A 23,591-nucleotide genomic window follows, 5' to 3' on the forward strand; every position below is an offset into this window, starting at 1 on the left:
GTTAGGTAGGAAGGTGGATAGGTAAGGAGAAATGTATCTAGGAAGGAAGGAAGTTTGTATAGGATAAAAGTAGGCAATTGGAACATAGTTACTCGTAGGTGGGTAGGTAGGCAGGAAGGGAAGTAGGATGGTAGGAAGGAGTGAAGGAAGCAAGGTCAGTCAGAACGTAGGCACTGACAGGTAGGTAGGTATCAAGGAAGTAAGGAAAGAAGTCAGGTCGGTAGGAAGGAAGGAACACAACCACAAAAAGGTTGACAGTGGGAAGAAAGCTAAGGTGTGTAGGCGCTAGGTAGAATGGCACTTGGGTAGGAAGTAGGTAGGTAAACAGCTAGGAAGGTTGGAAGGCAGAATGGAAGGAAGTTAGGTAGGCAGAAAGAAAGAAAAGATAAATTTTGTCAGATAGATAGGAACCGAGGAAGATAGGTAAGTAGGATGGGATGTACATCAAATTGGTGGATTATTCATCCTGTTGGAAAAATTAAACGGATTTGCAGACTTTTAATCCAATGCAAACTTCAACTCATGCAGTGTACCTGTGCACTTGCTCTATCAGCGGTGAGGTTGAAGACCGGCATGGTTCCTGTGATGACCAGACCCAAACCCTAAAAGTGCAAAATGGAACAAACAACAGCACCACCATCAGTGACATCATTAACTCAGATGAGGCTCCTCTCGCTGTGTTCTTTCCCGCTCACCAGAGCATCCTGGTAGACGTTGGTCCACTGCACCTGCTTGGCTTTGGACCCGGCCAGCACCATGGGTCTTCCCAGGACATCCAGGTACTCCTGAAAGCACACGGTAAAAACAGAGCAGTGTTAAAACACACGCTTGAGTTTTATAGAGTTCATCTTGCATTAAAACAAGAAAGCCTTCCAATGTGTAAAACCAGACGGCCATATAAAGCAGGAGGTCATCGGCAGCTTTGGAAAGTCTCAGCAAGCCACTCAAGGCTACAGTTCATCATTACGAAGGAGCTATTAAAAACACATTAAGGGCTGTCAAAGGCATGATGTGCAAACAGGGCCAATTTTCCCCGAGGCTCTAATGTCAATGTTGGCATTGTGACAAAAGTCCCACGGCGATTTTGGATTGAGGTGAGATGTTAAGGATACAACACGAATGCTGAGTGTATTTTTTTTTTAACAACCTCATTCATTCACGCTCATTTTGGAAGAAGCTGAATATAGTAAGGAGAGTGCGCCCTTGTCGCATTTTGAAGGTGATATATTGTGGAAAATTGACAGCCTATTTTCATATACAGTGGTGCCTTATAACATGAGTTCGACAACCCTTTAAGCGAGGGATAGCTCAACACAAACAGAAAGTGTAGCAACACACAGACAAACGGACCAACAATACACACTGGCATATATTCTCGAAGGGTTAACATTGTATACACGAAAACTAGTTGTGATAAAAAAAAAAAAAAAAGAAATAATTTTTTTCTCCACGATACAATGAAAAGCAAAGAAAAGGAAATATGATTGTAAATTTTGACCTTTGAGAACATACCCTTGAAATACACGTGTGGGGGCGTTCTATCCGATCACACGTCCGTGTCGGCATCAAGCTCCTGACTGTTTGCTTTCATCGGCCGAACCGCGAGACGCTGACAGGCGTAACCCATTCTATTATTAGCTCGATAAAAGTCCGCTTAAACGCACCACGGGGAGATATTCCATCAGGACAGTGACAGCCAGACCTTTTCACGGCATAGAGGGGAAATTTTACGCCTGGCTAGAACAATCTAGGGCACATAAAAACGGTAGCGAGCACAAATTTGTGGCGCAAAGGAACCAGAGCCGTATAAAGTCACAGCAGCCCTGCTTGGTGATTAGAGGCCATTATCTCCATAATAGCTTCAATCATGCCAGGAAGTCTACCAGGGCAGAGATCCCAACAAGAAATCTACTTTTTTAGAAACTACTCTGTCGAAGCAAATGCCTGTAAACCACAAAACTGGAAAATACAGAATATGCACCATGATTAATTCACTGTGATTGTGCGGCTCCTTCTGGTGTGTGCGCATTGGCAACCAGGGAGCAGCGCAAATAAGCATATGGATAAAGAATATATGCCTGGGACAGTTGTTATATTTCTGTCTATACGCTATTATGCTTCCTGTTGCCAACGACAACAAATTCTTTGTTGATTGGTAAAACTGGGTTATTATTATTATTATTATTTATTATTATTTTTTTGTAACTTTATGATAACCCCGGCGACATGGTTAGCACGATGGCCTCACAGTGCAGAGGTCGTGGGTTCGATTCCGGCTCCGGACTTCCAGTGTGGAGTTTGCATGCTCTCCCCGTCCCTGCGTGGGTTTTCTCTGGGTGCTCCAGTTGTGTGCCCAAATGGTGATGAGCCTTTGATGTCATGCTTCACCCACATTAAATTTCCTATGCAAAAAAGCTATGTAATTTAGTTGCGCCTAACTATCTTGGATACCTGCGTCTAATTGGGTCCCATTGGGGTGAATTTCCAAGTACAGTTTGGTCAAAGTGCAAACTGTGGAATTTGCCAACAAATGGCACATTTGTTTGAATGAAAATAAACGCAGCGATTCCAAGATTATGAATCATCTTTGAACCATCAGTCAGTCCTGATGGAGTCTTGTTGGGACTCTTGTGGCTCTGAGGGGGCAGAGAAAAGTGTTTGTGTGTGTCAAATTCTACAGCTGCAACGAGCTTCTCCACAGGTCCTCTGTAAGCTTGCCATGCCTCAAGCAAGTGAGAGGGAACCCACGGTGTGAGTGAGGGGGTGAAAGAAAAGATTCTCATCAAAGAGAAGTCAGAGCCTAATTCATGTGAAACACCGTAACTTCCCTTGTAAAGTCATCCACCTGAGAAGACGGCGTTATAAAGCGCTCGCGGCATATTACCGTATCCTAACCATTGAGGGAACGGAGAAGGAAATGAGCCTCTTCAAAAGTCATCTTCGTTCATTTTCATAAAGTCATGTTATAATCTTGTACACCTCACCTGGGTGTTGATTCGGATGGCGCCGATCGATGGGATTTCAAAGTAGTAACCTGAAAATAAAAGAAGACGTATCAATACTATTCACGCAGTAAGATCGTCTAAAAAGTCACAGAATTCAAGTAGAAGGTTTTGCATCGTTTGATTGCCGAAAATGGATACATGCCATAAAAGTTTGTTCACCAATCCAATAGTCTGTCGATATTAATCCAGTCAAAGCTTTTCCGTATTATTAGATACACAAAATGGCGTCAGCCTGCACGGATGACGCCGGATGGCAGAGCTGACCTCTCTGCGCGCATGCTCGAAGCTCCCGGGCCGCGCCGCCGCCACGTGATTAGAAATGGACGAGAGCGAGCGCCCGGGTCAATGAGCGTGTCTCTCGCCAAGTTATTAAAGCCACCAGTGTTTATACAAAGAGGCGCAAAACGGCAGACGACATCAACTGCATTCAAATGCGATCATTCTTATTTTTGACACGTGGTGAACTTTGCCGCGTTGCGGAGCTGTCCCAAGCATACAATAATAGAGCCGCTAGCGAGACAAAGTACAGTGGATACAAAAAGTCTACACACCCCTGTTTCAATGCCCAGTTTTTGCGATATTAAAGGGAAAAAAAAAAGTGCATTATAAATCATTTGAAAACATTTTGAATGAATTTGTTTTTTTTTTTTTTCATTCCTTTCAAGATGGAAGGAAAAAGTAATCAACCAAGACAAGACGTTTGTCTATACATCATTTGGGGATGTGGCAATGTTCAGAATGAACCAATCACAAACAGTCTAATGTTAAATGGTCGTCCACACACACCTGCCGACATTTAAAGTCCTTGTGGTTCACCCAAAATTAATTTTATATGCGCTAGTCGTTTTTTTTTTTAGAGGATGCCTGAAGGTTTTGAGATCACCTTCATCATCAGAAATCATTTGTACAAGGATGTGTAAACTTGTTAAAAATAAACCACAAACTAGAAGAGCAGAACACGTGAAAACATTTTCCTCATGTGTGGGGTCTCCCCCATTTTTCAAATTGGTGCAGATGTTTAAAATCGGTATATGTGTGTACGCTGCTTTGTGCATGACAGTTGACAGCGGTCAGCTTTTGTGGAAGGGAGCTGCCTCTGTTGGCGTCAGATAGCAAAGACCAATAAGTTCCGAGGACGTGGAGAGGACACATCTCGCAAGAGACGCGTGTCGACGCTATTGTTTTACCTCGCCACAGACATTAGCGGCGCGCTAATCGCTCCGGAGGTGAAAAGCCAAGCAGTCGTAATCCTTGGCACTCGGCTCAGCCTGACATGGAGATGACGAGCTAATCACCCCGCCGGCAGACGCCGCTCCTGCTAATTAATAATGTCTGACGAGATATGTCTGAAGTTCGCCGAGACGGCCGAGACCTCATAAAGGAGCTTTCAGATTGAGTCGAGACAAACAAGACATGTCAAAAGGAGATCATTTAAAAATAACTGCGCTGAGAGGAAGGAAAGTCTACTTTGGGGCAATCAGACATATAACTTTCTATTTCCCAGTTATTTCGTTACTTACAGTAGCAAGCTACTAGCTAACAAGCGTCTAACCTTGGTTGTGATTAAAAGTTTGTTGATAGACAATGCAAACATGATTGATTCACATTGTGCAGATTCATGGTAAATACTTTAATTGCTACTTGACGAAAATCGCATCGTAAACCTGGGTAGCAAATCCGAAGCCTTTTGGATTAATCAGTAATTAAAAAAAAACAACCCAAAAAAACGCCTTTTCTCAACACTGTCAAACATTTTACAAACAAACGGATAATAAAACTACCTGTGGTGCTAAAGCCAATTCCTATATACAGTCAAACATTCTTTGAACATGACCCCCAATTTACCTTTGTTGGCACAAGCGATCCACTGCAGCGGGGTGACGTCATAATTATGCTGACCCACCGAGAAGGTGAACACACGCACCTGCAGGGACAGAAATTAAGCAGCTGAAGATAATTTTTTGGATGGAGTCTAGCTGACCAAAATATATCAAATCGGGAATCATTGAAATATCTTATGATCCTCTACTGTGTCAGCATAAAGGTTGTTCAATAAAGCAGTCAGGTTGCAATTATGAGGTTACCAAACGTTTACATATGCTCACACGGCTCAATAGTAATACTTAAAAATCGGCTTTCACAAAGATAATATTGCTCACTTTGACTTTTTTTGTATGGACTGTTATGATTGATATGCCCGCCCAATTTGGAGTAGATGTGCGAAAGTGGTGTCTAGCGATCATTTTTTTGTTTTGTTTTTAACTTTCTAGTTGCCGCATTTTTTTTTAGAGTGAGTCATGCGTTACCCTTTTAAATTCTATTCTCACCAAGATACACACGCTAGACAAAACAACGCCCCCAAAAAACATCAATGCCTTTTTGGGCATATTGAGACCCCTCAAAAGGCAGAATAACAATAATAAACAGTGATTCCAAGAGGTGTTTTTGCTCAGGCCCTAAATATGTGCAGAAGGATACCCGAGGATCCAACACACCTCAATGGAAGGCATTACCTTCGCTGTCATGTGCTACAAACACGCAAATGTAGAGTGTGATTAGATTAGCCTACTAGAAGCCTCTTGCACAGCTGCCTCGCAAAGAACCACAGCGGTGCTTGTCGGAATACAGATTATTCCTGTATGACAGTAGCTGTCGGTGCACAAGTAGATTGTAATGGATAGCGGGATAAATGTGAAATGGGGGGAGGCCTGGAACACAGCCGCCGACTATTGGCTGTAATTTTCTAGTTTTATTCTTACAGGCTATGGCGATAAAGCGGCAAATTAGTTAGCGGGTCAAAGCTGTTAACACCGGCACTGATAACAAAAGAGACAAGCAAAGACAAACACAACCGACAAAGACGGGGAAATAATCGACTGGTGCGCTGATGACACAAGGTCAGCGCATAAAGACGAGACGTTTATGGTCACATGCGATTCTTTTTTGGGCGGCTGACCGTTTTGTTGGGCCAGTTGTACTTCTCGAAGATTTCCTGCGCCCGATCCTCCCCGCCGTCTGTAAACATCATGATCATCTTATTGCAGTTGGCCCTCGGAGCGCTGCTCTCCTGTGGAAAGGAATGAAAGAATTGCCATGAAAGACTTGTCAAGATACAAGTGAGCAACAGGAGCGAAGATACTTCAAAAAGTAACACTGCGTTGATGAGTTTGGTAGTAATTCAATTGTTTCTACTTCAACCAAAATATACTTTTCATTAAGTGTGAAATGATGCCAAACATTGGATATTCTCTGTCTTTTACGTCCTCAAGTCCACAATCGCATTTATTGCTACGCGAGTCAGCAGTAACAGTTTGTGTGGAAAAAGAATCACGGCAAAATCTCGCGATACCATATATTATCCACAGTATAAGCACAGTTTAAAAATCTACCCTACACCATTATTTAGTTCCACTTAGTAAGCACTGTATCTGCATTTTTGTTTTTAACATTGAGTTTAGTAGCAGCCGATCTTGTGCCTGTGCAACAGCTGGCACAGGCGCCGCTGCCAGACATCTGACAAGCCCCTAATAATGATAAATAATATCGCCACAATTACATATTTGATAGGGCTTCTGCCACCAGTCATAAGAGCAATGATGCTGCAGACAGCCATTAAAAAGGCCCTTTTTTTATTTCTTGCAGTAGAAGTGTGTGTGCGCACATGTGTGCGTGCGTGTCCGCGTGTGTGTATGGGCCACACTTGGCTGTGTTCCACCAAGCCAGCAGAGGAATATAAAGAGAGGCTGATCTCTGTTGGGCCGCGCTCATCAATCACCCGATCAGAGCCCATTAGGGTGTCGGCCTGCTAGAATACACGGCAACATACGGGTTTGGGAGAGTGGGGGGCGGCACCTGCGTTGGCGCCATGTGTGGACGGAGTGCTGTGGAATCGTCACAAAAATGCACAAATACCTTGCCACAGCAGATGAGAGCATCACCGGACCTCCAAATCAGTTGGAACTGATTTGTCGACGGGAATTCACTTTTATAATTATGGATGGGCGGTGATTGAGCATGTCTGCCTCACGTTTTAAGGTTCAGGATTTGAATTTTGGTGCTTTGAGTGGGTTTTCTGAGGCGACTCCTGCGCTACGTCTTCATGGTCCAAACTGACTTTAAGAGCAATATCATGCAAACAGTAAATGCAGTTTTTAGAAGCAGCTTTTTATTATTATGGAAGAAAACAAAACAAAACAAAAACACATGGCCTTGTGTGGAAAAAGTGATTTTCGCCCTTAACCTAATACCGATAACAGGATGTGCCACCCTCAGCAGTGGCAACAACTGAAATCAAGCGCTTTCTCTTCCACATACTACCTTACAGAATTACCCTAATTCAACAACACTGGAGGTTTTCAAGCAAGAATGGAATTTTAAAGGTGATGCCACAGCATTCAATCCGATTCAAGTCTGGACTTTGACAAGGTCACTCCTTGATTTTGAAAGACATTCAAAAAGTTGAGTTGCAGATGTTTTTTTCAATCATTGTTGTGAAGTAATCACCAAATACGCTCTAGCTTGAGATCATAAATTGATGGACAAACATTCTATCGCAAGATTTTCTGGTAAAGAGCAGAATTCATATTTCCAGTTTCAACCGCTGCAGGTCCTGAAGTAGCAAATCGACCCGAGATCATTCAGATTTGTTTTACAGAACTAAGATGAACATTGGCTGCCAGGATGGCCTAGTGGTCTAAGGCGCCGCGTTCAGGACCCAGTCTCCCCAGGAGGCCTGGGTTTGAATCTCGAATTTCCCCATTGTGGGACTAATAAAGGCAATATTATTATTTATGTTCTTTTTGATCAGCGGTGGTTTTGCCTTGAAAGTCTGCCAGGGATGTCATTTTTGCCCAGGCTCTTTCTCACTGCTGAGTCATGAACATTGACCTTAAATACGGAGCGGGGACCAGCAGTTCTTTAGACATTGTCCTTTGTTCCTTTGTGACCTCCTGGATGAGTCGTCGCTGTGCTCGTGGGGTCATTTGTGTAGGCTCGCCACTTCTGGAAATGTTCACTGTTCCATGCTTTCCCAATTTGTGGATAATGGCTCTCAAAGGAATTTGCGGCAGTCGGAAAGCTTTGGGAATGACTTTGTAGTCCTTTCCAGGCTAATAGATGTCATTTACGTTATTTCTCATCTGTTCGTGAATTCCTAGGGATCATAGTATATTCTTGTAGCGTTTTGAAATCTTTTGATCAACTTCAGTGTCTGGACGGAATAAGGCTCGTGTCTTGTCAGTAAAAATGAACTGAAAATGTGATTAGCCACGATAAATTCATTATTTTAAAAAAATATTTTTTTCACACAGGGTCAGATAATGTTGAATAGTTTTTTCCCCATAAAAAAAAAATCAAATCATTTAAAAACTGAATTTTATGTTGAATTAGGTTGTCTGATCTTTACATAATTTTGATGTCTATAGCATTAAAATTGGGAGAAAAAAAATAATTTGAGGGTGGGGGGGGGCAATACATCCCATGGCACGGCAACGCTCAATATGGAACAGTTGCGCCCAAGCCTTGTCACACTTACATTGAGCAGCTGCTCGAAGGCAAACGTGAAGCCAGACTTATAGTCGGTGGTGCCTTTGGCTTGCATGTGCATGACGGCCTCCTTGAAGATTTTCTTGTTGCGCACGTTGGCTTGTACCAAAGTCCTGAAGCAGGGCACCACAGCGTCGGCCTCATCGTTAAACTGCGAGAGAAAAACACAAAGATAAGACCAAAACAGCATCTGTGGCTGTGTGAGTGTGTGTGGCGATGCGGCTGCAGACGTGGGCGTGTGTGCAGATGCAGGCTGCTCTGTGACTCTCAGGCTGGCAGTAAACGCTGGTAATTACAACTTTGCAACCAAAGAACAGGTGCACCTCAACTCGTTACAAAGCACCAAAGAGAAACTCAGCCAAGGTAATATAATGTGCCTCATCTCATCCAGACAATTAGCCTTTAGCTGTATACATGCATGTGGAGCAAATATCTGGGCGAGAATGTGAAACTTTTGAGATATATATATATATATATATATATATATATATATATATATATACACACATACAGTGCATCTTATTTTTAAATAAGAACTATAGGACTGTTGAACACAGCAATAACATAATTAAATAGAACGTAAAGAATGAAACAGGATAAAACAATTTTTTGCTCCAATTGAATGCACATTGTGTTGCTCCATCTGATGGGCGTGTCATGGCCATCTGGCATTTAATAATTGACCGCACAACTTTTGGAGAGCAGTTAATCTACATTTATAGCTGAAGAGCTCATTTAGCCATCAGCTAAATTAGAAAGCCAAATAAATACCAAGTGATATCAAGAAAATGTCACGTCATCATCCACACCGCTTCTCCTGTACAGGGTCGCAGGAGCCTATCCCAGCTGACTATGGGCAAAAGGCGCACCACACCCTGAACTGGTCGCCTGCCAGTTGCAGGGCACACACAGACACCATCACCAAGTGGGAAGTGATCCCACGCTGCCCGCACTACACCATCAGTGACTAAATAAAATAAATGTCCAGATAATTTAGAAAGTGTTATTTTCACACACAATCCAACCTGCACATTTCTTTTTTTTGCAATTAATGTTGGTAAATAAGTAAATATTCCATAATTAATACCTCCGTTACAGATTGCAGGAATCAAAAGTCCCCCCAAGATTATTCTGCTCATTTTGTGCCGATTTAGCAGCATACAGTGGATAAAAGCAGTGGATTATGGGGGATTACTGGCGGACGTGTCCAAACAGTCACCAAAACAAGCATGCCAATGTGTGTGCGTGTGTGTGTGTTTCCTGCAATATAGGATGAATACAAATATTTATCCTATATGTCAGTCTCCGGTAATGAGCATAGTGAAAGACTGGTGCGGTCCCGTATGGCCAACTATTATAACAAGAGAAAGTACAGCGCTTCCTCAGGGAGCAACATAAACTCCCAGCGCAGCCTGCTTACTACTCCTTACTCGCTTCATTAACACCTGCTTAATGAACACGACACATATTTTCTCAACGGCTGCCTCCTGCGAGCGTGTGTTTATTTACTCTGGCTACGTTCACGTAGTCGTCATCTGAGAGCGTGTCCAGCATCTTGATGACGGAGGTCTTCATCAGCTTGAGAGTGAGACCGCTGACACTGCCACTCCTGTACAAGAGAGTAATAACATTTCGGAGTAATGAAGAAAGGATTGCTTGATGGCTTGAGATGAGCAGATGTAAATGTTGACCATTATTAAAATGTTAAAAAAAATGTTACACACAATGTTGTGAACGTGTAAAAGCCCATTACAAACAGGGTACGATGTAATTACCACATTCTAAACATGTAAAACATATAAGACCTGTAATCAACAGGTTATAAACAAGTTCTAACAACTTCTTATATCAGTTATGATCATTTCTAACATTATGAACATCTAAGAATGTCACACATGAACATTCCATGAAAATGTGATATACATTATAATGAAAATATTATATATTATTATTATTATTAACATGTTATTAAACATGCTATTGCATGGAAGTAACATGTTATACAGTATATATAAAAATGTTGTACTGCACAATGAAATGTTATTGAAAAGGTATTAAGCAGATAACATCCATGCCAGGAACATAATAATATTGGAAACAGAACACAAATGTGAAGCTCATTGTGTACATGCGCAGTACACGTTACAAATATCCAATAATGTGTTTTTGACACTTTATGGGCAGGGAACACAAATGAAAATGTTATTAACATGCTATAATATGCTAACTAGGTTATAACATGTTTTGGTTATAGATGCCATGAACATGGAATAAACAGGTTATAAACATGTTATAAGTAGGTAGTAAACAGGTTACTCATGACATTGTAATCTCCCCAAATTATTACATGATCAACAAACGGATAAAACATATTTGCTTTGTTAAATGTGTATTTGTGCCATTCAAAACTAATAGAGGGGTAAAGCATTGACTTTAGCCAGTAGTAGATAACCCCATTGCCATTATAGTCTACTATCTTGTTCCGGCACTATAAGGCATTAGGGTGTGTGATTAATCACTTTTAAACCATTTACAAGTTTGTCATGTGGGTATCTAGAACGTCAAGTGGGTGTAAATGCGGGCCCGAGTTGTGCTCAACCTCGAGGCTTTGCACATACCAACAGGTGGCACTAGCGCCCTTTGTGCTTTCTATGAGACAAGGGCAAAGAGATACTCACACATCCACGATGATGACCATATCCTTTGGAGAGGATGCACCTTGAATGTACCTGCACAGAAAAAGAAAAAGGACACAAAGGAGCTGGCATTTATTTTGTTTCTCTAATCTTTGGAAAAAAAACTAACGTACGGAAAAAGGAGCCAAAGTTGAAATCAGCTGAGCCGCGATAATGCGAGTGACCGCAGCTGAGCCCACTTAAGCTGGAGCATAGTGAAAAAGGCTTATGTGCTTAAAAGACTTAATAGGTGCCGTTGTATGTGGCACTTTGCCGTTGGCCTCACACCAACACAGAAACCCGCCTTTACCCAATAACCATTACTAGAAGGATATGAAAGGGTATAATAACATGTACATTTGAACGGCCTGCACTTCACACCTGGCCACTAGAGTGCAAAAGGGACTGCCTTTTATTTGATTAAATACATTGGCTCCAGTGCACCATTTCAGGCCACCATGGATAAAACAAGGGATAGACTGATTCGGGGAGGCCAATTATTGATTTATTTATTTTTTTAAATTCTGATGGCCAAGAAGAGATTCGTTAAAAACTGCTAACTTCAGGAAAGAATGTATTTTAAATTTCAGTTAACTTTTTCACATGTTGACCCTACGGACCTCTCTGTATCATCTGATTTTATTTGAAATGAAAACAAGGACAAGTGAAAGGTTTCAGTTCTGAAATTTTGGAAAACTTTATGCACTGAAGAAAACATCCATCCATGCAATCGGAAACAATTTACTTGTTTAAGTTTTCATCTAACGTCTCAAGAATCTGGGAACCCTCAGAACGTTGTGTTAGAATTTTAAAACAAACATGTCTCAAGATTAAGAAAAAAATAAACCTTTTCACCCTTTTTGCAAATCTGAAAAGTTTTTCAATAAACATGCTTAAAGAAAAAGCTAAGGGTTGGTGGTTTATTTTATTTATTTATTTTTTTGTTACATTTTGACACCAATATTTTCCCTTAGACTGAAACTAAACATGAACATAAACAAACATAAATCCGTTATCTGCATCCTACTATATCGGCTCTAAAAATTACGTATCTATGTTAAGACAAAATAGGCACAATGCGTATGAGAAACATAGCCGGCCGTAGAAAAACTGATTTCACGAAACTAAACCTGACAGCACCTAATAGGGCGTAACACAATTTGGAGGCGGTCTGTAGTGTGATGGGAAACATTGTGTTTGCCGGCATCTCACACTCATGCCTGCAACTCTTCTCTGACAATGCTTGACACTGTCGGGGCCACAAACATGCTCCAAAGCTGCCCAGCGTCCATTTTTCATCTGTCGAAAAAAGCCCTGACGGAACATGAGAAAGGTGTGGGAGCCCATCAGAACGTGACGGGCTGGGAGGGAATGTACTGGAATACGTGGTAAACTGCGGGCTGAGCCTGTAGTGAGCCTGTGAGCCCCCAGGACTCAGCAGCCCCACGGCTCTCCACGGATACTGCGATAGACCGCGAGAGAACTCAGCAAGACTTGAATATTGTGGACAAAAATGGCCATAGTGTAAATGTAGCCCAACAAAAAGTAACAAAGTACAGATTCTGAAATCTACTTCAGTATAAAAATAAAATGTATATATTTTTTTACGGTATGTTACATAACAATAGTTTTGATATAACAATGAAGCAATTTCCCACTTTTATTATCTTAAATAGTGCCCCTCATGAGAAGAAAAATGTGTAAATGTTGTTGTTTGGGGGCTGTGTACAGTAGCCGCGCGCCACCCCCGATATGAAAAGGGTTTGGCCTGGAGGGGTTTGCAAGGCCCGCAGTTAGCGGCCGTCTTTGGCAGCGTAATCACCGTAGCTCTTTTTCTGCTGATTATCAGCGTGGAAGGAAGCCAGCCGCCCGCAGGGCCGCAGAGGCTCATTTCTCACGCTCCAACGAGCTGATACGGACGCGCAGCCCCCCGCTGGGCATGGCCCATGCACCCCGCGAGCCTCTCAAGACCGCGCTTACCGGCAGTTGCCACTTCAACCTGCGGCGAGAGCTCCCTAACCGTCGCCGAGAGGCCAACCTGGGCCCACTCGGCTGAAAGGCTGTTTGGAAAGTCCCACATGAAAGTCTACATCAGAAGCACGAGGGCTGAATGATTTCAGGAAAACATTGAATTGCCTTTCTTTTCCTGACAAATATTGCTTTTGATTTGATTCCCGATTGTTAATATTCACTATGTACAGTAACATTTAAAATATGATATTACATTATATCATCAAAATAATAAAAGGTGTTTAATGCAAGGACACTAATGAGGCTCTGAACGACGAAGTCCTTTTTCAATTTTTTTTTAAAAATGGTTCAATAACCAAGAAGGGCGTGCCACTGGATAGCACGTCCACCTCACTGTTCAGAAGTGCAGGGTTTGGTTCCGGCTCTGGCCTTCCTGTGAGGCGTTTGCACGTTCTTGCCATGCTTGTGTGGGTTTTCTCCGGGTACTCCGGTTTTCTGTGTGTGAGTGTGAGCGCAAGTGCTTGTTTCTCTTTATGTGCCCTATATACCAGCGTTTTTTAGGGTGGCAAGGGGGCGGCAGTGTGTATAAATGGTTAATAACCTGTTTAGAATTGACTTCCACACCTCGTTTCAAGAAGAAAATGGTTGCATTCTACCGTGGGCGCCAACAAAGAAACCCCACGATGGCAGCGGTCGCTCTTCGTAGGGGACAATAATCCTGTATATGATAATGCCTCAGTCGATGCCTTGACTTGGAATTGGTGTTGCTCCGGACTCTAAATCTGAAACGGCTAAGAATGTCGAATGCGAGGCGACAAGTTAAGCCGGAGGTAAAAAATAAAGTAATAAAAAAAAAAATATCCATACTGATGAGCTAAAGCTACCAAGAAATGGGTCAACAGGTTCTAATTATAGTTGTGGTTAAAAATAGTACTCCTACCAACATTTCATAAGAAGAATCAACTTCACATCGAATGCCCTACCTGACACAAGCCATTCATTTTCTGCAGGTGAGCCATGCGCCCTGTTCAATGCAACAACTGAGCCATCCAGCCACCACCAACAGTTGATAGGAAAGTTCCATTAAGTGTACTTCGCCTTCAGTACATAACTCCAAAATGGCAACGCGCTTTATGTCATGTGTCAGAATTTATGGTCAAGTTTTTAGTCCTGTAGTAATTATTTCTCTCATTTCAGAAGATTTACTTCCTGTCCTTGTGTTATCTAAATACCATAATAGCTACAGATGGGTATTTTATTCGCCAGTCGGTCTTGCGTCCGCGACCTGGGCACCCTTTTGTCATCATCCCTCCGTCCTTATTTATAAAATAATCGGATTGCGTCAATACGTCTGTATTTATTGCACTTCATCCCTTTGCACAAATTAAACTGAAGCAACTTAAGATGCTTATTTTGGCTCTCAAATGCTTCTTCACACAGCCGCGCATATCACTTCCATGTTTTTCTCAGTTGAACTCTCAGTTAAAGGCCAGTACACGCAACAGCATTACAAGATTTCATTCTGCTTCGAGTGCAGATATCTGAATTCTATACCTGTGGCGATTATTGGGATGGACGTAAAAAAAAAAAAAAAAAATCTTTGATAAGTGCGTCCTTTTTAAAAACTTCTCGTCCTCCGTCTGTCCGTCAATCCTTGGGATGGAATGCCCATCTTTGGTGATTGCCTCTACGTGTGTCTCATTCATCTTTGTAATAAATAGTCTACGTCTATCCCTGTCATTTGTCGGATCCTTTTCTAACGAAGAGTCTGCTTTTTGTCGCTTGTGCTTCCTGAGTTCATTTTTTTCCAGCTTTGCTCTGAATTTCTCCTGGTACTTTTGGATCCCTGTTGAACACTCCATAAATATATATTTCTTATTTTTTTTTTGCATCCGTGTCACTTCAGCTCTTAAAACTGGCCAAATCTTAATTTCAACCGAATCTGATGGGTCAAAATAATTAACCCAGCCTTGGGTTAAAGTAATCTAATCTTCTTAAAATCCACAACTACCAAGCAAGTGAGTTTTTTTTTTTTGTGTGCATTTCCCCCCTATCAATATTTAAGTTATCTATCAGATCCAACCTTCAATTTGTTAAATACCCTTAATTCCCATGAAAAGTTAGCAACTTAGAATACTGACGTCATTTTGCAACCGTAGCAATGAGGTCCGTTCACTGAGTCACAGTGAAGATGGCCGAAATGTAAGCGGGTAGAAGGAGGGGGCTGTGGGGACGGAGGCAGAATCCAATTATTTTCAATAATAACGAATGCCACATCAAAGGTAGAACTTCCGCAGCTCGGCATGACTGCATGGTGTACAAAATCAGGTCTGGAACCAGCAGGCCCATCGGCATGCATGATTTTTTATCATTTTAATTAACCGAAATCTTAATTTGGAGAAGAGGAGAAAGCACGGCGAGGCTTCACACACACAGCGGCGAATCGGCTTCTTATTTTTGGGGCGGCGTGTGTGACGGAAACGCACGGTTAGAACGTGACCCTCGCCTGCGCCGCCCCAGGCTCTCGGATTGGGAGGCGCCCCAATGCGGAGATAGAGGAGAGTGTCAATTGGTGAAAAAAATGAAAACCCCGGCGGACCGACTGCGGGATTTCATTAACTTCTGCAGTCAGTTCATCTCTCATTGAGCAGAAAGGACTTTTAATGGGAAGTTATTTTGAAAGGGCTAAATGTTAATTATAAGGCCATAGTCATTTTAGGTGATTGTTACCTGCACCAAATGGTAAGATATCACACCGACACACTCATTAGGCCACACCAATGTTCACTCTAATTTTCTATGTGTCCGAACAATTACACAAACTCCCTGAGCATTCCTTGGACCACGGTGAGCAACATCCACGGACTTCTATATGAATAGGCGAACAATGCCGCCTTCTCACCGTAACGAGAATTGAAGCCCCCGGTGTGATTATACATTTTCTTTTAGAATGTACATCAGCAACTGCTCCTCAACAATTCGTCTGCATCATAATGTCAGAATCGTCAACAATGAAAAAAAGACAATGTAAGATGGCAACCATCTGGCTTCAGTCGTAAGGAGCCAATTGTTCCCCCATATGACAATAGTGTGTGTGACTTTTAGCTTAATCACATTACACACCCAATTTATTTCTCTTTCAGTATGTATATATTAATAGTTGGCAATACAGAGCAAGTTTTAATTAAAAAATATATTTTCCGTAATACGTCCAAATGTATGAAACGTGAGTTCTTCTTACGCATATCTGGTCTATTGCTTTAGGCAGCAGGGTGAGAAGTCGCCGCGTCGATATGCGCTAAAGATCTTAAATGATGGTATGAAAGATATGCGCACACGTGAACTCGGGCGTCCAGATGTGTTGTTTCTGCATGGATTCCAGTCAGTAATTACCTTGCAGCTCCAGCCCACCGATGCCATTCTTTCCCTGTCATTACCCAGACTCCTGTGTGCCAAGGCCAGGTGACAAGCAGATGGACCTGGCCGGTGTTGAACTGAACTGAACCGAACCTCTTGGCCCAAACGTCAGCCACAGGCGGTCAGATGCCAGTGATCAGCCCGAGGCCCAACTGTCAGCTCGCTAAAAGTTACGAATCATTTAACAGGGGCTGTTCGACCATATCTGGAAAGACAGTTTAATATCTGACATCTTTAATAGTTCTATTTACACCATGAGTCAGAACTCCTGAAGTGGGGTAGACACATACCAACAAATGTGACAAAAGTGAGCATTTCCCTCCCTCGTGATGTTCAGCAGAGGCCTGATCCTCAGATGTCTCTCAAAGATTATCCTGACCGATTATCATTTGGTGTGGGTGTGTTAAAAGTGATTTTTTTTTTCTTCAAGCGTTGCAAAAATTAAAATCTCACAAAGATTAAATCTAAAATCAAGGCATTATGCTTGTTTTTTTTCAGCCATAATATTTCGTCTTGCCAGGCAGATTTTTTTTAAGTGAATTTGAGTAATTGTGTGTCGTATGAATACAGTGCAACCCACATACTTGGTTTTCTGTACTTGAGGATTTTTTAAAACATTTTTGTGATTTATTCTTATATTTTTTTTTTAGGTGGGGGAGCCAACCCGTTTTCTATTGAAAACACACATTGACTGTTTATCAGTTTCATTTTTTTCCCACTGCATATCAATTGGTGTCGATTCTAATCCAATTTTCGCTCTTTGTGGGTCAATACAGTCCCTCTCCCCTGTGAATAAAAGATCAATTTGATACACTTTTTGAAACACAGTTTTTGTGTCAAATCATTTTTCTGAACAATACATTACTCAATAAATTTATTTCTTGTTCCTCTTTAAACGCAGTTTTTGTAGCGTGATCTACACAAAAAATGTCTGGCTGCAGATTAGGATCAAATCGTTTCTTTACTTCACTTCACATTTGTCAAATAAAATCTGAAAATCTGAGAAAGTCATTCATTCGTGTACACTTGGATCTCATTACATTGTGCAATGTGCTGGTGTCTTAATGGTGAATTACAGAAAAATGACTTTTTGAGGGCTTGTACATAAAATAATCATCAAATTTCCGGAATGCCTGCCTAAATTAAACAACCAAGTACATCTTAGCTGTCTTTTTCTAAAAAAATGTGTCTGTGAGACAGGGATGGCACCACAACAGGGCTAGTGGGTGCCGTCAGAAATCTGTATTACCCCAATAAAGCCCTTAACATTTTAAAATATATTTATAAATTATTTTCTCAGCCGGGCTACATGTCGGTCAAGCCCAGCTTTAGCACCCGGAGAGAAAAAAAGTCTCTGAGTTGTGTCTGCTGTGAGCAATTTTGCAACATAACAGTTTGCCTAAGTTAGGTATTTGTGCTTGCCGATGTGTCCGCTGCATGTACCAAATACACCGATGCACACACTAATTGACAAGTGGAATTTGGCAGCTGGGAAACTGAATTGATGCCAGCATGTGTGAAAATACAGTTGCGGATATCTACATGCACTCCGCACTTTGCAATCACTTTTTTTAGGCTCGGGGCACAACAGGTATCAAAATACATACGATATGCGTCTTTAAATAATAATAAGAATGCATAGACTGCATACCAACATCCTGCTGCAAAACCATCTGAATTCCAAATGCATTTCTATATTGCGAGATATTCCGAACAAGATATTGACATCGCCTTATATAGGATTGTTTATGTGCATGCGTACAATCAAGATAAGAATTCTTTTCCACTTCAGTAGAATGAGGTATCACTCCAAATGGAAGGCGATTAAAAAGCTGCAGTATTCACAGCCCCGCTACCTGATAATGTATTAAAAAAAGAAAAACATTTTACAAGCAATGAACACAATCACATACTCGGCCGATTGTGTTTGAAGGCGTCTGGTGAAGGAGTCTCATTAGAATTCATGAAATGTTTTCTTTTTTTTTTTTTTTTTTTTTAAATCACAATGTGACACTGTTCAAATCAATACATTAACCGTGGCATAGGAGGTTGCTACTCTCACTGCAGATTGTGTTTATGCACTCCTGACCCATTCGGCAAACCATTCCATTTAAACTGGGGGAAATTATCTGCTACAATACATTCTCGGAAACATGCAATGGATACATGTGCCACATGAAAGCGAGGCTCGTGTATACACATACACTCACCTCCATCAATATTTGTCACTGCAAATATTCAGAACCGCATTGTAAACAGTGCTTAGGATGTGAGACACAGCGGTATACATATTTTTTTTCTACACTTCTCAACAGAGTTTCTCCACTCATGACTTTATCGGGGAGGGTGGGCGAAGATCCAGAGCGTGGGTAGGTGCGTAACTCACCCACAACCTGTGATGGCGTGATGCCTCTGCTATGACGTCAAAGTCAAAAGGTAAGCAGAGCTGAAATGAGTTTTGTTGAATGTGCAGAGTAGCAAACAGCAAAAATAGTGAAGTCATGTTTATCGCAGAAGATACGGTCCAGACTTCAACTAACTTAAGGCTCAAAATAAGCACTTTCACAATAGCGAGTCAAAATTTGCATTTTGCATCTCAAACACAGTGAAACTAAAAACTGCAAATTTGTGTTTATGCGGAAAAACACACAGCTGTCAAATGTTACAGAAACCACTGAATGCAAACTCGTACACACGGAACATTTCAGGATCGTCCCCAAATATAAAAAAATGAATAAATAAATCATTGGATTAGGCACCGCTACTGAGGGTTTTAGTTGGGATCGCAGTTCTGGTTCATGTGTGAGTCTGCCGCTTTACTGACCTGAAGCATATTACTGCGACATACGTATAAAGTGTCAAAGGTCAATGTGTGGTGCTATTCACATTAGTTCTCGTGGCTGCTAGCTGCCATCTTCATCAGTGCAGGAGCCGCTAATCACACTGTGGGTATGGCAGCTGGTTTGCAACGTCACAGGCTCACAGGACCAGAGGTAGTCATTTGAGGTCCAAGATAAACACAACCATCGCACCTCCACCACCTCAGTATTTTACTTCAAAATTGACAAATAATTTAGGCCACTTTATCCCGCGTTTGAGATCAGTTACAATTACGTGACAGAATAAGTTAGCCTAATAAAATTTACCATCAAATACTTTGAATATTATTATTGAAATTCTCCCAAGCTATATAAAAACCTAAAAATCCTTCTCGAGGATTATTATTTAAGTGAATCATCTCAACACTTTAATTGAAATTAATGAGAACCTTTTTTTTTTATGTTAAGTTCAGTTTTACTTCCTCTTATTATTTATATTTACTCTGATTCATTTAAAGCAGACAATATCGTTTTAGGTTGTTTTGTTACCTGACAAGTTTTGGCGAGCCTCTCGCCAAAAGACTTGCGAAACATGTCAGGTAACAAAACAACCTAAAACGATATTGTCTGCTATAAATGAATCTGTCAAAATATAATGAGAACATTGATCAACAAATAATGTAGTCTATGATTTCAACTGTTTCCTCTCTGTGTATCACTTTAGGTTGAACACTTCTAAAACTACGAGAATAAAGAATATTTGTCTTATTCCTAGTTAGCTGATCTCAGCTCATAAATGTACAGCCATGAAAATGTATAAATAAGCTGCGAGCCAAAATGCTTGTGCTGAAGTGAATTTGCACCAGGGCTGTTAAAGCCTTTTTTTATTATAACGCCTTTGTTTTTTTATGCAGGAAATGCAAAGTTGAAGTCTGCATTTTTATTTGTTTGAAATTGCCCTTCTGAAAAAGTTTCTAGGTAATATAAAAATGTGTTATCCACAATAAAACAGTTGATTATATAAAAAGGAAAACAATTAGTTGTTTGTTATAAAATGCAATCATCAAGCATCGTTTATCCGAATACACAATTATTCTGCAGTATTTTCAGTAGGATACTCAAATATTGAAAAATGCAATAGCTGCGGCCTTATTTTCAACCTCCCCGTTATATTTTTATTGTTTCATAAAACATTTGCTTCAGGTCACTAAATTAGCCAGTAAAAAAGTGAGCGATACACATTTCAACTAAAGCACAATTTGAAAATATACCCTTGCACCTTTTCCCACCGGCTCCAGAAGAAATTAGAGACTCTCTCACGTACACAGTTCTCCAAAGCGGCTATTTATTTGCCGTGCATAGTAAAATGTATACATAAGACAATTAAAAACTGGATATTTAAAAAATGTTCAAACAAACTCCAAATTACACAACAAAAGTCCGCTATTTTAGCTAAGATAAAATACAAATTACAATAAATGGACCACCCAAATTTATCACTGGTACTACTGTAACTATAAACCTTTAAATTACTACTTTAACACACACGGCGCCACATCGCATACCATAAACGATGTATTCGCGTTTGTTGTTGTGTCCATCTGCCTCATAGCCACAGTGAACAAATGCCAGCATGAGTAAAAATGCTTTTATTGTCAGTACACGTTTTTTTCTTCACACTATGCTCACTGCTCTCACAGGAAACCTTATTTATAGACCTCACCGTTCACAGTGCATAGAGAGTGCATGTCACAATTGTATAGATCTACACATTAAATATGATTTGATTTTTTCACTCCGAAGCCGGAGGCGTTCACCTTCACGACAACAGCCCGGTGGGATGGTCAATGCGTTGTACTGTACAAACATACACTGGCTTATAGTATACACCGAGTGTGTCCAATGTAATAATGCGCAAATTTGCTATGCGGCATGAACACCGGCATGTACGCTACATGTACGCAGACTAATCGCACGGCATTGGGAAAAGAGAATTACGATAACACGGCAGGACTACTTGCCAATGGGTGGGTGTGTGAAGGTGTGTATGTGTGTGTGCGTTTGCATGGATTTGTGCTGTGCTGATGGGCTTATTATTTTATGGACTGCTGCACTTTTAGTGCTCCTGTGGATGTGGCAGGCGAATAAAGATTGAATTAAGATAAAAATATAGGAGGACTGTGCCCGCAGGAGAAAAGATGTTGTCTGTCGTTTATTTCTCACACTTTGCATTGATGACTAAGAGTGTTTGTGGACACGTTTTTGAGGAATGATGAATCAGAGGCAGAAGACAATTTTGGGCTTCAACACTTACTACATTGGGATACATTGAGGTCACTGAAGGTTACACATAAGACAATAATTGGGCTGAATTTTGGCACATTTTCCTCTTGTAATCAAAGCTAGTAAAGGCATAATCGTGTTTCCCTGAAAGAAGGGAGGGACGGGGTTGGGTGGTGTGCATTGTCAACTGTGGATGCGCATTTATCCACTATTGGCATCAGATATGCGTAAACCAGGTGTGGGCAAACTGCGGCACGGGGGTCGCGGCCCGTTAAAAGTTCTAATCCGGTCCGCTGAACTTGAAAAAAAAAATAAATTAATAAACCGTGTTAATATTTTATTTTCTAAATACTGTGGTTTGTCAAAGACAGAAATTTTGTTGTAATGCTTGTGTTCATTTTTATTTAAAATTAAATGCATTTTTTTTCTCCGATGAGGTGATGTTACCCAAAGACTCCATCCATCTGCTCCTGGTCCGGTCTTTCAGTCAAATTTTAGAACCCATTGTGGCCCGCCAATCAAAAAGTTTGCCCACCCTGGTGTAACCGGTGGCGTTTTACTCCTCTAGCGTCCACCCAACGTGGGGATCAAACTGTCCCTCTAACATGTCTCCGGTTTGATAGCACAGAGTGCTGACCAGTGAGTTAAAATTCTGGGCTGCCGGCCCAGCTCATGTGATGTTTATGTACAAAGGTAACATGGACGTGGACTGATAGGGTGCGCAGACTAACACAGAATATCTAATCATAATAATAACACACAAGTAACCCTTTTTTTTCCTTTCCACGACACCCTTCCGCAGTTGACTTTGGAGCAGTTTGCGATGAGCGGTTGGGCACTGGTGCTCCAAAACATTATTCTGACCAATTATCCTGCGGTGTACGGTGTGTTAGTAGTCGTATTTAAATCTCCCAAATAAATCCAGAAAACAGCCAAGGGCCAAAAATTGTAAAACCAGGTACACTGTGAAGGATAATCAGACCAAGTTTACAAATGAGCGGTAGTATAGCGACAGAAATGGTATGAATAATTTGTTCTTCTCAATACACTGGAACATATTAATCTGATATTTAGGAAAGCTTTTAACTCGTCACTCTATTATGTTGCAGTAGGTTATTCATATTAGAGATGTTATTTTCCAAAAAATCACCTGCGGCGTTACATGCTGGTACAACAGACCTAAAGTAACTCCACAAGGTACACCTGTCCGATCAAAGGTGATCCAATGCAAACACTTTGCTTTTACAAATTGTTACCGTTAATTGACACTGTCAAAGGTTACATTAGAGGATATTTATTATTGTAGGAATTGTGTGCCGCCTGACATGGGGTCAGCACAATGGCAGTTAAGAGAACAGAAAGAGACTGTAATCGCATGAGTGCGGCCTGACAAGAGGTGACACTCACTCGGCATCAGCAAGTTGCTAGGCAACAGGGAATAGCGAGCTTCAAAGGCGAACAAATCTTGAGTGAAATAATCAACATGGAGAACCAAAGAAAAGGGCAGCGAGTGGTGAAGTGGGTTAGCATGACTGCCTCACAGTTCTCAGGTTCTCGGTTGGAATCTTAGGTCTTGGCATTCCTGTATGGAATTTGCGTGTTCTCTGGCCTAATCTTACATTCAAAATTAAAGACATATTGAAGATTTTAAATTTCGCATAGGTATGAATGTTAGCGTGAGCGGTTGTCTATATGTGCCCTGTGATTGATCAGTTGAGAGTGCAACAAAGGTTATCTGGCATAGGCTCCAGCTCACCTCTAGGAAAGACAACGATAGAAAACGGATGGATGGAACCAGAGGAGGTGGAGGAAGGTGAGAGTACAGGTTGATGACAAGGTGTTCCGCACCTCCCTCACCTTGTCAGCAACACCTAACT

At 41.3% G+C, this 23,591-nt stretch overlaps 1 protein-coding gene across 3 annotated transcripts in view; it reads right to left on the minus strand.

The window, feature by feature from the left end:
* The window catches only part of cacna2d2a (calcium voltage-gated channel auxiliary subunit alpha2delta 2a), a 166,275-nt gene that overhangs the window by 13,677 nt on the left and 129,007 nt on the right, over nucleotides 1-23,591 (minus strand). For all 3 annotated transcript variants that reach the window (XM_088309850.1, XM_088309849.1, XM_088309848.1), the window contains 8 exons: nucleotides 11,228-11,278; nucleotides 10,059-10,158; nucleotides 8,539-8,700; nucleotides 5,962-6,072; nucleotides 4,851-4,929; nucleotides 2,985-3,034; nucleotides 696-785; nucleotides 534-602 (listed from right to left, as the gene is read on the minus strand). In XM_088309850.1, coding sequence (XP_088165976.1) covers nucleotides 534-602; nucleotides 696-785; nucleotides 2,985-3,034; nucleotides 4,851-4,929; nucleotides 5,962-6,072; nucleotides 8,539-8,700; nucleotides 10,059-10,158; nucleotides 11,228-11,278 — 712 coding nt within the window. The remainder of the gene's footprint in view (nucleotides 1-533; nucleotides 603-695; nucleotides 786-2,984; nucleotides 3,035-4,850; nucleotides 4,930-5,961; nucleotides 6,073-8,538; nucleotides 8,701-10,058; nucleotides 10,159-11,227; nucleotides 11,279-23,591) is intronic.

This window comes from Idiotropiscis lumnitzeri, chromosome 11 (genome assembly GCF_059441095.1).
Source record: "Idiotropiscis lumnitzeri isolate Australia: NSW breed Sydney's pygmy pipehorse chromosome 11, RoL_Ilum_1.0, whole genome shotgun sequence".
Taxonomy (NCBI): Eukaryota; Metazoa; Chordata; class Actinopteri; order Syngnathiformes; family Syngnathidae; genus Idiotropiscis; species Idiotropiscis lumnitzeri.